Here is a 15766-nt window from a genome sequence, read left to right as displayed (position 1 = left end):
CTAAAAACAGCCACCAGGGGCTGCTTGAAGGTCTTCCAACTGTCAACATGGAAGAAACATGTAGAAAAATATGGAGTGAATGTGAAATTTGTACAGATAATTGAAGGACGCATACAGATACCTTATAAGCAGCATGCCTGGGGGCCTTGCCTCCACCTGTGTATACCCTGTGCGGGGTGGAGCACGAAGGGCTGGGAGGGTGAATGCAAGTGTGCTCTTTCCTGTAGGGCCCATTTTCTGAAGAGGACCCAGCCCTGATTCCATCGTGGCACTAAAACCAGAGCAAGTGGGGCCCCATGGATGCACTGGGAGACGTACTACTTCTCCCAATGGGGAGGTACATGAATTCGGAGAATAGCCACCAAGTAGCTGACTCAGGAAGAGATGTGACATAAACTCTCTCTTTACAAAACACACCAGAGGAAAGCGACCCAGGAAGGGTGGGGTGGGAAGCCGGGAGAGCCTTGGATTAACGTGGTTCATCTTCCACATTGCCAGAGGGATAATCTTTTTAAACCACAAATACGGCACTGGAAGGCCTCTGCTTAAAACCCTGTCATGAGTTCCCAGCACCCGCTAGTAAGGTCCACCCTGAGAGCCCACCCAGCACCTCCACCCACTTCCTTCCCTCTACAGCCAGTGCATAGAACTCTGTCTGCCAGTCTCTCCACAGACCTCTTACTGCGCTGGTTCTTCTGCCTGAAATGCCTCCCAACCACTCTTCCTCTGGTGAAGGTCTACCCAGGCTTCAAGGCCAATTTTAAGGCCATCTCCTCGTTGAAGCCTTTCCCAACCTCAGGGACAAGTAATGACTGCCTCCTTGGGCTTCCACCAAATGACAGTTGACACAACTTCATTGCCTACCAGGAGCCAGGCACTGGGCCCACGATGATGTATGTTATGTGATTTAATTCTCTCAGCAAACCTCCGAGGCAGGCATTATTATTATTATTATTATTATTATTATTATTATTATTATTGTTATTGAGACAAGGTCTCATTCTGTCACCTAGGCTGGAGCACAGTGGTATAATCACGGCTCACTGAAGCCTCAACCTCCTACGTTCAAATGATCCTCCCACCTCAGCCTCCCGAGTAGCTGGGAACACAGGCGCGTGCCACCACACCCAGCTCATTTTTGTATTTTTTATAGAGATAGGGTTTCACCATGTTGCCCAGGCTGGTCTTGAACTCCTGGGCTCAAGCAATCCACCCACCTTGGCCTCCCAAAATGCCTGTAATCCCAGGATTATGTGCCTGTAATCCCAGCAATTTTTGCAATACCTGGCCAATTATAAATGCTACTTTACAGAAGAGGAGAAGTGGCAGAGATAAGAAATTGGCAGGTCACACAAAGCCCAGAATCTATCCAAAGCAAAATGCATTTGGGACCTGATATGGTTTGGATCTGTGTCTCCACCCAAATCTCATGTTCAGTTGTAATCCTCAATGTTGGAAGTGGGGCCTGGTGAAAGGTGATTGGATCATGAGGGTGGGTCCTTCATGAATGGTTTACCACCATCTCCTCAGTGCTGTTTTCGTGATGGTAAGTGAGTTCTCTTGAGATCTGGTTGTTTAAAAGTGTGTGGCGCCTCCCCAACCCCCCTTTCCTCCTGCTCCAGCCATGTTAAGACGTGCCCTGCTTTCCCTTCACCTTCTGCCATGATTGTAAGTTTCCTGAGGCCTCCCCAGAAGCTGAGCAGATGCCAGCATCGTGCTTCCTGTACAGCCAGCAGAACCATGTGCCAACTAACCTCTTTTCTTTATAAATTACCCAGTCTCAGGTATTTCATTATAGCAGTGCAAAAACCGACAAACACAGGACCTTTCCTCTGTCCTCATAGGCTGTCCTACCCATGTTGCCAGTGTGGAAGTCCGCCCCCTGCATTTCCCATGCAGCCCAAACAGGCTACTCCTTCTACACTCCCTACTCAGTAACCGACACCTCTGTCCATCTGGTCACCCCAGCCAGAAGCCTGCACTCCTTCCTCTGTAATCTCAGCACCAGCTTCAGTGCAATAACTCACCCCACTGCACACTCTGAGACTCAGCGCTGGTGTCTCTCAGAAGCCCTCCCGCATTTGACTCAGGTGCCCATCTTTTGGGGTCTAACCTGGTGCCTAGCCCAGTGCCTGGGACACAGGAAGAATCAAGTGTACGTGTGGGTATCACTTGTTTGTTTTCTTCATGAAGACTGAGATCAAAGGAGAAAGGATACATCTTCCAGAAAAACAGTGGCCACCTTGAGATTTTATTTTTCATTTTATGGCCCTATTTTTAGTGTGTCAGATTCAAAGGGGAATCTAATTAATCACTAAGCCCTGTCAATTCTATCTTCCAAATAGCTCTCTAATCCACCCACTTCCTTCCCTCACCACTACTATCACTCTAATTCAGTCCCTGGTCTCTTACTGGTTTACAGCCACCTGCTAACTGATCTGCCAGCTCTTCTCAGTCACCTCCGGTCCACCTTGCACCCCAGAGTTCTCATTCTAAAACACTCACCTGATCTGGTCGCACTTTTAATTAAAGCCCTGCAATGGCTCCCCAAGGTCCTTCCAACAAAATTCAAATGCTTTAATGTGACTTGCAGGACCCTCCCTGCATCTGCCTCTGCCTATCTTGCCACCCTCATCTCCCAACACCCACCAGCTCTCCTGTATGCTCATCCACACTGAGCTTCAGGCCAAGCTCTCCTGGCCTTTGTACAGCCTGATCCCTACACCAGCTTCCCCTGCCTCATCTTTACCTAGCTGATATCCCCCTACCCTTCAGGTTCAGATTAGATATCCCTTCCTCCAGGAAGCCTTCCTTGACCTGTTAAGTTTGGGTTAGATATTTCTTATATGCCCCCATGAAACCCAATACTTCCCCCATGCTAGCCCTTATGACACTCCATTCATCTCCTTTACTTATTGATAAGAGTGGATTATTGTTCCCAATTCTTCAATCCATCCTGTACTAGAATGACACACCCACACTACATTTTTGCCAGGTCACTTTGCAGAATCTTCCACTAGGGTAGGTGGAATATATTTCCCTACTCCATGGATATAGGGCTTGGCCATGCAGCTTGCTTTATCAGTGGAATATTGGTCAGCATGATGTCAGCCAGGGCTTAGAACATGTTGCCTAGTTTAGCTTGGTCTCTCATGCTACTTCTGTCTGCCTTAAGAGGAGCATGTATAGAATGAGAAACATGGGAAACAGACCTGAACTCAACCTTCAGCTTGACATTGACCCCACCCTTCTTCCCATAGCTGACAGGCTGACCCATGAGCAAGAAAAACAAATGTAAATAAATGTTTGCTCTTTTAAACTACTAAGGATTTGGGGGTTGTTTGTTGTACAGCATTACTAGATCAGAAACCTAACTGATACACATTATATCCCTCATTAGACTGCAAGCTCTATAGCGACAAGAAAGAACTGTACCCTGAGCACCGAGCATAGGACTTAGCACACTGTTGTGCTTAAAAAATATTTGTGATTGGATGTAGGATTGAATGAATGAATGTTGGCCATTGATAAGTCTGCCTTCCCAGCTAGCATGCGAGTTCCTTAAAGCCAAGAATGGCATCTGATTTCTCTCAATACCACCTAGCTATCTCATGCCCCAGATTAGGCTCTCATTAGGTGTTCAATAAATATTTGTTGAAATTAAATAATTTTGGATTTTATGGGCTGGCTTGGGAATCAATCCTTAATTTACGACATTGTTTCTATGGGAAAATGCATTCTACATGCCAAACAAACTTGCAAATGAACTTTTGGAACCTCACCCGTTCATTGGGTCGGGATTGCCAGTTTTGTGGAAATCCGTAACTGAACACATGTGCTATGCTTTGCAATATGGGAGAAACTGAGAAACTGCTTCCAAACCCAAGATATTCAGCCTGCAAAAATTCACTTTCCACCCACACAGACAAATTCAGCACAGGTTGGATCTGAGGTTCCAACAATAAAATGCTAGACTTTTTAGAGCTCATTGTTTATCTAATTGCTTTTTATCTACTTATACTAGATACCTATTCTTTTTTTTTTGAGACAGAGTTTCACTCTGTCACCCAGGCTGGATCTTGGCTCACTGCAACCTCCGTCTCCTGGGTTCAAGTGATTCTCCTGCCTCAGCCTCCCATGTTGCTGGGATTACAGGCATGCACCACCACACCTGGCTAATTTTTGTATTTTTAGTAGAGACAGCGTTTCACCATGTTGGCCAGGCTAGTGTTGAACTCCTGATCTCAGGTGATCCACCTGCCTCAGCCTCCCAAAGTGCTGGGATTACAGGTGTGAGCCACCATGCCCAGTCTGGATGCCTATTCTTAACATCTGATCAAAAGGAAGTGAAGATAGTTTTCTTGCCTCTCCCCATCATTCCACTTTCTAGACATGTATGCAAGAAAACTCAACCTTCTCAACAGAGAAAATAAATTATTTGTCTAAATAAATCCATGACATTTAAAATAAACACAGTGGGATGCTCTACCATTATAAGAAAACATCCCCCTTTAGAATTCCTAATTTTGAATGGTACTGGGAGCTTCACATGAGTCACAGATATGAGATTTAGTTTCATTTCATTGTAGGCCAGAACCTAGGCTGTCTGAAACCACGTGATCTGACATGGCTGTGAAGGGCCATCGCTCCATGACTTCAAAATGTCTTATAAGACTTAAGGCACAAGTCTTAACCTGCTATTGGTAGAGTCGACCAATCACTCAGCCTATCTCATTCATTTAACTTATGTTTTTCTGAGCACATTTCAATAAAGAGAGGTAGAGAAGTAAGGTCATTCCTAATAGTGATAGGCCATGAAGAAAATAAAACAGTAATGTCACTGTGAGTAAGGGGAGGCTACTGAAGACTGGGTAGGCAGGTGCAGAGAGATGTGTGCTCTAGGACCAGACAGCCGAGAAAGAGTCTGCCACAGAAAGATGTGGGGAAGAATGCACTAGACTGAGGAAACAGCACATGCAAAAGCCCCGGGGCAGGAACAAGTGCTTAGCATAGTCTTAAATCAGGATGTCTGGGGTTGAGTAAACAAAGGAGAGAATGGCGTGAGAGGTCAGAGAAGTGGTGAAAGGCCAGATCACAGAAAGCCTGGTATGCAGGCCCTGGCAGCAAGGGAATCAGACTGAGTTCTAAGATGGAAAGCCAGGAGAGGGTATTAAGCTGGGGAGTGACATAATCTGATTTGGATTTTAAATGAATCACTCTTCTTGGAGCACATTGGGATAGGGGTGAGGGAGCAAGAGCAGAAGCAGGCTTTTGGCCAGGCATGGTGGCCCACATCTCTAATTGTAACACTTTGGGAGGCCCAGGAAGGAGGAGTGCTTGAGCCCAGGAGTTCAAGACCAGCCTGAGCAACATGGTGAAGCCCCATTTCTACAAAATACAAAAAAAGAAAAACTGGGCATGGTGGTGCACAGCTGTGGTCCCAACTACTTGGGAGACTGCAGTGGAAGGATCACCTGAGCCTGGGGAGGTCTAGGCTTTAGTGAGCTGTGATTGCACCACTGCGCTCCAGCCTGGGCGACAGGATGAGACTCTGTCTCAAAACAAACAAAAGACTATAACTCACAGCCAGTTATCAACAGAAGCCCCCACGTCTTCAACCTCTTCTCTGATTGTTCCTTTCCCCTTCTCAATATTACTGAAACCAGCTCTCCCTCGAGGCCACAGCTTCCCCAGGCCCCTCTCAAGGGAAGCTTCCTCTCCCTCATCTAGCTGTCCTACTTGTGTCTTGCAGCCTCTTCTGGAAGATCCTTCTTCTCTCTTTCCAACACTTTCTCCCCAGCTTTGAAGCCCATGCTGTCAGCTCAAACCACCCCCGGTCCCTCCTCATTGTGATCATTACAGACCACCCCAGCCCTGGCCACTTCCCTTCGTTCCTTGAATATGTAGCTCCTCACTCTCTTGGTGACTGCGATTTCCACACAGATGATGGAGCCATTTAGTACTCTGGTAACCACCTCAGTTCCTTGACCCCTCTCTGCCAATGATCTTGACAATCATATGGCAGACCCTGTCATTGCCAATAACTCCACCCCTCCATTACCTCAATATCAAGCCCCCACAGTCCAATAATTCCCCTTTCCAATTCTCTAGTTCCAACAATTTTTTTTTTTTTTTTTTTTGAGACAGGGTCTCACTTTGTCATCCAAGCTGGAAAGTAGAGGTGTGATCTCAGCTCACTGCAACTTCTGCCTCTGGGACTCAAGCAAGCCTCTCACCTTAACCTCCCGAGTAGCTGGGACCACAAGCACATACCACCACACCCAGCTAATGTTTGTATTTTTTGCATAGATGGGGTCTTTGCTATGTTGCCCAGGCAGGTCTCAAACTCTTGGGCTCAAGTGATCCACCCGCTTTGGCCTCCCAAAAAGCTGGGAATATAGGTGTGCGTCACCGCGCCTGCCCCTAAAAATCTTTAAACTCAACCTCAACTTCCAACACAGACCCTGCTACCTTTTCACATCCCTACCCCCGTCAGGTCCTTACTTCCCTCCTTAGAGCCCAAGTGCCATCATTATATGAATCAACATCCATATCAATATCATCATCCATTCCTTACATGCTCCCACAGCTCTCTGGCCACTCTCTCCTTTCTTGATGTATTTTCTGGCAAAGCCCCCGAACTGGCTAAAGCCAACTTTTCTGAGTCTACAGCTATACCACCAAAGCTGAACGCAACTTGAGAAGGACAACTCAAGTGGGCCCTAATGCTGCCTGGCAACCGCCTGATATTTCCCTTCTCTGTTCTCTCTCCCAGTCTTCCAGTCCACTCCTTCTCTCTCTTTTCTCCTCAAACCTCCAGTGCTTCCTCCCTCACCTCATTCTCAATGGCCTTAGGCCACTGAAAATAATGTGAGCAATAGGAGAAGACACCACACAGGCCTCTGCCACCTCCCCATGCTCGGGCCCAGATTCCCTACCTTCCCTCCTATCACTGAGGGTGAGGGGCCAGTGCTCCTGTCTGAGGCTGGCCTCCCTACTGGCACACCAAGTCATATTTTCTTCCACCTGCTGCAAGACAACACTCCACAACCCTTCTCTCTCCTGTATCATCCGTTTCTCCTTCTCTTCTGGAATTTTCCCAGCAGTCCAGACATGCACTGTTATTTCATGCATCTTAAAAAGACAAAACTGGCGGGCACAGTGGCTCATGGCTGTAATCCCAGCACTTTGGGAGGCTGAGGCAGGTGGATCACATGAGGTCAGGAGTTCGAGACCACCCTGGCCAACATGGTGAAACCCCATCTCTACTAAAAATATGAAAATTAGTCGGACGTGGTGGCATGTACCAGTAATCCCAGCTACTCGGGAGGCTGAGGCAGGAGAATTGGCTTGAACCTGGGAGGTGGAGGTTGCAGTGAGCCAAGATCATGCCACTGCACTCCAGCCTGGGAGACAAAGCCAGAGTCCATCTCAAAAAAAAAAAGAAAAAGAAAAAGAAAAAGACAAAAAGACAAAATTCTTTGGACTCTAATTTCGCTTTCAGTGTCTGCTTCATTTTTTCAGCTGCCTTTCTCAGTAAAGCTTCTCTAAGCTGTCCCTGCTTAAGATCTTATTTTCCCATTGTCTCTTGTGGATTTAGCACCGCTCCTAACAATGGCATTCCCAGCAGTCACCCATTGTCACCTGCTAAGTGCAATGGATCCATTCTTTTCTTCTGGTGCTTGACCTCTCCGCTGAATCTGACCCAGTGGATCACTTCCTCCTCCTTTCTTTCCTTGGCTTCCAGGAGACCACCCTCTCCAGTTCTTCCTCTTCCCCTTCTGATGGCTCCCTCCTTATTTCTTGTTCTGTTTCCCCTCCTTCTCCCCAACCCCTAAACACCACAGCCCCTCAATGCTCAGTTCTCAAACTTCTCTCCTCAATCAACACACACTCCTTCGTCTGGTCTTAAGGCTTCTCTAAGTACCATCTAAAATACTACCAACTCCCAAATTCATATCGCCAGCTTGGACATCTCCCACAAGCTCCAGAGCTGAGCTTGTTCATACATTAGCCGCTAGCTCCACGTGGCTAATCACCACCATCGTCGCCACCATTATCGAACTGACTCCTGTACACAGCTCTACAAATACAGACAGGGATGCTACATAAATGAATGGATCTAAAAGATTATGGCAAGACTGCTCAGTGAGTGTGCAACAAATAAATGCCTTTCGTGATCAGTGAATTATTCATGAGCATTTTTTCTGGCCCTTGCTTCGTTTGTCTGCCAGTGACTCTGACGGAAGCAGCCCGGTAAGGAAGCGTAGCAAATGGCAGGGGCAATTATTCCTCTTGCTGCAGCTCGGATTGCGCCTTCCCCCGTGAACTCTTAATTAATTCCATCCCCATATTTTTTATTTGTTTCCTAAACCTCTTGCTTGTATTGCATTTCCCCCTCTCCCTTCATTTCTCTTGGCTGCCTCCCCCTTCAGTCACCAATTCTCTTCCTCCTACTCTTTCCTACCCCCAAACTGTCCCCTGGTTCAGCCTTCAGCATCTCTCCACCTGCTCTGCTCTTTCTTATCCTTTTCACCTTTAAAAACTGAAAGCACCAAACTGACAGACACTGTTATGTTTTTTTTTCTCTCTCTCTCTCTTTCCTGCCTGAGCTGCAGCGAAGGCTCTCTCCTTTGCTTCTCCGGCAAGAGCCCCAGTACTGGGTTGCCATGGCGACGGCGAATCCAACCAGGCCGGGCCCAGCGACGCTAGGAAACTGCCATGGCGGGGAAGCCGCTCCGAGTCGCCCCTGAGCCTAGATGGGTCGTGAGCATCGTCATTCCAGACCAGGCTGGGCAGATTCTGCCCGGAGACTGAGATTGTACATCAGGCCCACAGCTGCTCGGCGCATTAGGAGACGGCGCCATCAATAACGAGGCTTCTGCGGAGCGAACAGAATACATGACATACGTGATGGGGATTCAACTGAAAAATTTTCAAACATCTCTATTCTTTTATCTTCTCGGAGTGGGGGGCCCTTTTGCCTCTCTCTTGAGTCTTGGCGAATTCTGGAGAAAGTAAAAGCCAAACCTGCCTGCTCTCGCCCGTTCTCCTGAAGGCTGCACACCTGCCCCTCCCGCCCCCAAGACTGGGGAGCCCCTGGGTCCAGTGATTGCATAGCACGGACGCTGCTGGAAACATCTTCGAGAACTCATTACGATTGCACAACGAGATTTTAGTCGAGGAAGAGATCAGTTCCCTCAGGTCACTGGCATGGATCGTTAAAGTAGGGCAACAAGTGTTCTGCCGCATGACACTTTTTCGAAAATGCGAGTTGGTGAGAAAGAATTCAGGAGATACCTTTGTAGCGAATGGCACCAACCGCAGTGAGGGTCTGTGGCTGTTAAACACTCCGAACAGGATTTATGTTTATTGCAGTTTGCAACACGAATTCTCCTCACCTAAAAGGAAAGAGGACAATGGTTCAGATGGAATTATAAGCAACGGCAGGAAAACTATAACACCTTATCTAACGAAGGGCCAAAAAGAGCCTATTTATCAACTTGAACTCAGAACACCTCCATATTGGCACTGGGCAGTGGGTCTCAAGTTCTAGGACATGAAGTCGTATTAGAATCACCTGGGGAGCTTTTGACAGTGCGTATTCCCAGGCCTCTGCCGCAGAGACTCTCCCTAAGTCTGGGGGCGGAGCCTAGGAATGCGTATTTTTTCATTTAAAAGATTTTTTTCTTAAAGACACAGGGTCCCACTATGTTGCCCAGCTCGTTTTGAACTTCTGGGTTCAAAGCACTCCTCCCAAAAGTGCTGAGGTTGCAGGCGTGCACCACTGTGTCTGGCCAGGAATCTGTATTTTAAGAGCTGTCTCAGAGCTGCGTGAGTCTGACACGCAGTTGGGTTTCCGATCTGCTAATGATGATTTCCATACGGATCATGGAATCAGGTTGCCTGGTTTTCATACAGAGACAGTCCATGTGTGGCCAATGGCATTTTGGAAATGAGCCTTAGGGAATAGCAAAGGCTCTGCCCCAGGAGTGTCAGCAGGAGGTTGGCACTCAATGTGGAAATGAGGAGGACCAGGGACCAGGCCCTCCCACACCCCTGCCAGGGACAGCGCCGTCACCTCAGCTCCTGGCTTGTTTTGCTCACACCCCTCCAATGGAGTTGAAAATAAAAGAAACGGGGAGTAGTCAAATCATTTCCCCGTCCCTAGAGCTGCCTCTTGCCATTGTCAGGAAACAGCAGCCCACAAAGAGGGCACCCCAGCTGGGCAGACCCAGACATCTAGGCAGCCAGTCAGAGCCTCCAAGTAGGGCAGTGAGAGGCAGGGTGTAACTGAGCATCACACAGAGCACTTTCTGCAGGCAAAACCACACAGCAGGTAGTAAGGGAACTTGGGGAACTCATTATGCCAGGAAGTTGTACATGCTAGATAGTGTAAATAACTTCTTTAGCAGGTTAGAGAAATAAAGAGTTCTAGAAGGGAGCTCTCTATCTTTCTCTATTTTGTGAGGAAAACAGGGACTATCTTGAGGTGGATCCTTCAGTTCCAAGTTGACTTCATGGAGGATAACCACGCCCTTCCATTTCATAGTCCCCAACACTGCTGACAGATGCAGCCGGCAGCCCGTGATCCTGAGCCAGAATTAGCGAGAATGGAGGTATTTCCTTGTAGTTCACAAATGCCTCTGTAACACTGACGGATTTTAATAAGTGTCATGCAATCTCTCTAACCTTGTTTCCTCATCTGTAAAATAGATCACGACTTCATGGGGTTATTATGAACTATTGTCTGACAGGTACTAAATGTTCAATAAGTATTGGTTACTGCTATTATGCAGGAAAAGGGTTCCATGATCCAGCAAACATAAAACCTTAGACTGAAAAGCGAAACAGGTTTCCTTACCACAGGGCTTCTCAGAGCCTTTGAATATGCTGAGCCTTACAGTATTCCAGGAGGGGTATAGTAAGTAACAGCTGGTTCTGGGACCACTTTTGCTCAGAACATTCTGTGGAATATGGGTCTCCAGAACATTTCTCTGAGAACTATTAATCAGTCTATTTAAACACACAAATATAACTCTGTATAAGAGGGAGGACACTGGCCGGGCGTGGTGGCTCACACCTGTAATCCCAGCACTTTGGGAGGCTGAGGCAGACAGATCACTTCAGGCCTGGAGTTCGAGACCAGTCTGGCCAACTCTGTCTCTACTAAAAACACAAAATTCAGCTGGGCATAGTGGTGGGTGCCTGTAATCCCAGCTAGTCGGGAGGCTGAGGCAGGAGAATCCCTTGAACTCAGGAGGTGGAGGTTGCAGTGAGCCAAGATCATACCACTGCACTCCAGCCTGGGCGACAGAGTGAGACTCTGTTTCAAAAAAAAATGAGAGAGGGCCAGGCGAGGTGGCTCACGCCTATAATCCCAGCACTTTGGGAGGCCGAGGTGGGTGGATCACCTGAGGTCAGGAGTTCGAGACCACCCTGACCAGTATGGTGAAACCCCGTCTCTATTAAAAAAAAAAAAAAATACAAAAATTAGCCAGGCATGGTAGCGTGTGACTGTAGTCCCAGCTACTAGGGAAGCTGAGACAGGAGAATTGCTTGAACCCGTGGAGGTGGAGAATGCAGTGAGCTGAGATTGCGCCACTGCACTCCAGGCTGGGTGACAGAGCAAGACTCCATCAAAAAAAAAAAAAAAAAAGAGAGAGAGAGAGGACACTAAAAATACTACATTAGACCTGCTCTCTAATTTAATAACAGACCGTAGTAACTATTCCACATCAATGCATACATCTCCATATGATTATTTTTAGCGGCCCCATATCATACCGTTTTATGGATATCCCAGTTTGGCTGTTCTTATCTCCCTAAGAGCCTTCCTTGGACTTTGTCTCTTTAGGGGTTATATTTGCTCAGCCAGAGTTCAAATAGTAGGATCTCTAGCAGTAATCCTCAGTGAAGAATGCAGGGCTAACCAGCTTTGATGCCCAGTCAAAAACTCTCCCCAGGACTTCAGGCTTTGAATGACCAGAGGCTATAACTTTTTGCTTTCTAGAAAGTGGGAACCCATCAACTACTGGTGGCTTTTCATAGTGGTTCCCAGCCTAGGGTCCTGAGTTCTGGGGTTCCATTACTATCCATGAAGGAAGTAATGGGGGCTTATGAGCTATTTGCAATATTTCAAAAAGCAGAATGGAAAAACATGCACGGATTAAGGAAGATATCAAGTTTCTTTGCTTTGGGTTGGAATTTTATCAGCTCCATGTGGGAGCACAGTCAGTACTCTGACCGGCAGTTTTGAGATGCCTTTGATAAATAAACCCTGGGAATGGGAACTGTTACTTAGTATGTGCAGTTTGTTGGGTAGACAAAAGTCTTTCAAAGATGATCCTCAGGGGAGAAACATAATACAAAGTGTCTGAATGGTGAAGCAAATTGGCATAGGAGATTCTATATGGTGAAGGACTGGTTTACAAGCTCTGTGGGAAGATGTGGCCATCTCAATGCGGTCATTTTGATATAACTGACTTTTCAATGTGCAAAGAACAGTATCATCTTTATAAGAATACCAGAAACTACAAATTGCTTGCACATCTTATCTGTGACTCAAAAAGCACATGTAGATTGCTGTCATTGCTATTCTCCTTAGAATGACTGAAAAGAATGGAAAACCAGGGTTGGGCTGAGAGTATCTATTACATCCATTATATAATTATGTAAGTCTCAATTATCTTCTTCGCACTTTCCATGTTCAAACGGTCATAGGTCAAAACCACTGAGCCAGGGAATGTCCAGTTTTCACAAATTTTGGATTTAACATCATTTATCACAGGCTTTAGAATCAGGGTTGAGTTTTTGTCCTAGCCCTGCAAAGGCTAACCTATAGATAGATAGATAGATAGATAGATAGATAGATAGATAGATAGATAGACAGACAGATAGGTAGATAGATATAGATATTCTTGAACAAGTTATTTAACCTCTCGAAGTCTTAGATTCTTCACATAAAATAAATAACACATTTCTTTTTATTAAATTAATAACACATTTCTTTTTCTTCTTCTTTTTTTTTTTCTTTTTTGAGACAGAGTCTCACTCTGTTGCCCAGGCTGGGATGCAGTGGTGTGATGTCAGCTCACTGCAAACTCCATCTCCTGGTTTCAAGTGATTCTTGTTCTTCAGCCTCCCAGGTAGCTGGGATTATAGGCATGTACCACCACGCCCAACTAATTGTTTGTATTTTTAGTGGAGATGGGGTTTCATCCTGTTGCCCAGGCTGGTCTGGAACTTCTGAACTCAGGTGATCCCTGCCTTAGCTTCCCAAAGTGCTAGGATTATAGGCGTGAGCCGCCATGCCCAGCCCTTTTTGTTTTTGTTTTTTGTTTTTTTTTGAGACGGGGTCTTGCTCTGTCACCCAGGCTAGGGTACAGAGGTTCGATCATGGCTCACTGCAGCCTTAAACTCCTGGCCTCAAGTGATCCTCCCGCCTCAGCCTCCCAAAGTGCTGGGATGACAGGCGTGAGCCACCATGCCCGATCAGTGACACATGTCATTAACACTGTTTTCTACACTTGTGTGTATGTGTATGTACACAATTCTATGCATCTAGACAGAGATCGTGCAAAGAATAGTGACTAATGCATAGTAGAGACTCTTTAACAATTAGTTTCTTTTCCCCTTCCCTTGCCAAGAACAGCACTTGGTAAAGATGAAGAAAATATAAAAATATATTACTTTTATTTCAGTAAGCAGAAGCAAAAGAAAAGCCAAAACAGCAAGATAAATGAAGAGGGGGAAGATGAGTACCATATATTTCCTGGTTCATGAATGTGTATGAGGCTGTGGCCTGATATTAACCCCAAATTCCAAAGCCAGTCCCATTGGGTATATTCATAAATGCATCTAACCGTTCAGTGCCCACACAATAAATGTGTAAATTCAGTTACCTTGCTGATTATGCCCCCATTCGCAAGCACGCCCTCCTCTGAAAAACTTGGCACTGGAAATATAGCCAATAATAAAATTGTCTAAATAGATAATATTTCTTGCTTACTTACTGACAGTCAGTAAGGTTTTTAATTCCGTGCCTGTGAACCACTGCGGGTCTCCTCGAAGCCTGGGGCACTGCTTAAACTCTGTAGTTCAAAGTAAAAGCTTTGCTACTAGATAATGACATCAATTAAACCATTTTTATTCATAAATCAGAAGCAATAACTAGTATTTCTACCTACCTCTTTCCCAGCTGTTAGATAAATGTAGATATTCTTCACAGGATCAGGAACGAGTTTGTAGAAAACAGGTGTCTCTTCTTTAATTTCATAGATAACCTCTGGACAATTTGAAGTCAAATTCTCACCAAGAATAACCTATTTTTTTTTTCAAAAAGAGAAACATGATTTCTATTTAATACTTTTTTTTTTTTTTTTTTTTGAGATGGAGTCTCGCTCCCGCCAGGCTGGAGTGCAGTGGCATGATCTTGGCTCACTGCAACCTCTGCCTCCCAGGTTCAAGCGATTCCACTGCCTCAGCCTCCCGAGTAGCTGGGACTATAGATGCACCACGCCCGGCTAATTTTTTTTAGTAGAGACGGGGTTTCACTAGGTTGGCCAGGATGGTCTTGATCTCCTGACCTCATGATCCACCCGCCTCGGCCTCCCAAAGTGCTGGGATAACAGGCGTGAGCCACCACGCCCGGCCTATATTCAATACTTTCAATAGCGGGGTGGCAAAAATTGTAGCTTAATCATAAAGCTACATCCTTGTTCACTCACTACAAATACTGCCTAAGGTACCATGCTCCTTAATCATCCTCCCATATCTCAGTCCTCAACAAGGCTGGTAATAACAAGCATAATATTTCTTCTTTTGTAAGGGCAAAGTCACCAAAAATGAACAAACAAAAATGCCGCTCTTCAGGGCTGGGGTAGTATCCTCATATGTGGAAGCTGGCTGACCACAATTTCTGACCCTGTCTGGCCCTATAGGAAGCCACAAGTGACAGCTTCATTAGTGCTGTCTCAAGAGAGACTGGAAATTAAAGGAAGTAGCTCCCACTTGTATTTGCACAGGATACTGTGATAATCATACAGTTAGAAGTGACCCAGATTAACTTGGCAGATACAGACAAGTAGGTTTGTGTTCACATATAAAATATACACAAGTGTGACTCAGTACTCAGTGGTTTTGAAATTGGACACACCTGAGCTTCATCCAGCTTCAGTCAACAAACACCTACCCAACACCCATTATGTACCCAGCACTGTTCTGGGTGTTTGAAAAATGGCAGTGAACAAAATGCGGAAGGGAGAGCTCCTGACCTCATAGAACTTACATTCTTGTGTGTGTGTGGTGGGGTGAGTAACAGCAGACTATTAATAAGAAAAAAAGTAAATTATAAAATATAGTGGGGTCAGGGGTTAAGAGAATATATGTTCAGGGTAGGTGTCACTGAAAAGATGATATTTATTTAGACTTGCAGGAGATGAGTTATTTTCATACTTGAATGAAACATGTTCTTAAAAGCAGCCCTGCCAGTGTAAAGAAACTAAAATGGGAGGAGGCCAGGGTGGCTTCAGTGGAGAGAGGTAGAGGAGTGAACAGTAAGATAGTAAGATAACAGGAGAAGGATAATCAACGGTCTTGTGGGCCTGTGTAAAGAGCCTGCCTTTTACTGTAGATGAGAGAGAGGAGGCCATGGCAGGGCTTTGAGTCGAGGAGCAAGAGGAGATGGTGAGAAGGCAGGGTTTGAAGTATGGGTATGAAGACCCATCGGGAGACTCTAAACCTATAGTGCTAGAGAAGTATAATG

General features: G+C 45.9%; 1 protein-coding gene across 1 annotated transcript in view; it reads right to left on the bottom strand.

Moving 5' to 3' along the window:
* PLXNC1 (plexin C1) overlaps window positions 1-15766 on the bottom strand; it is a 117521-nt gene that overhangs the window by 70722 nt on the left and 31033 nt on the right. The window contains exons 3-4 of the mRNA XM_032170910.2: window positions 14190-14324; window positions 9301-9401 (exon numbers count right to left, since the gene is read on the bottom strand). Of these exons, the coding sequence (XP_032026801.1) occupies window positions 9301-9401; window positions 14190-14324 (236 nt within the window). The remainder of the gene's footprint in view (window positions 1-9300; window positions 9402-14189; window positions 14325-15766) is intronic.

The sequence above is a fragment of the Hylobates moloch genome, unplaced genomic scaffold (assembly GCF_009828535.3).
Source record: "Hylobates moloch isolate HMO894 unplaced genomic scaffold, HMol_V3 SCAFFOLD_12, whole genome shotgun sequence".
In the NCBI taxonomy this organism is placed as follows: domain Eukaryota; kingdom Metazoa; phylum Chordata; class Mammalia; order Primates; family Hylobatidae; genus Hylobates; species Hylobates moloch.
The sequence above is the reverse complement of the archived record's forward strand: the minus strand, read 5'-3'. Positions and strand labels throughout refer to the sequence as shown.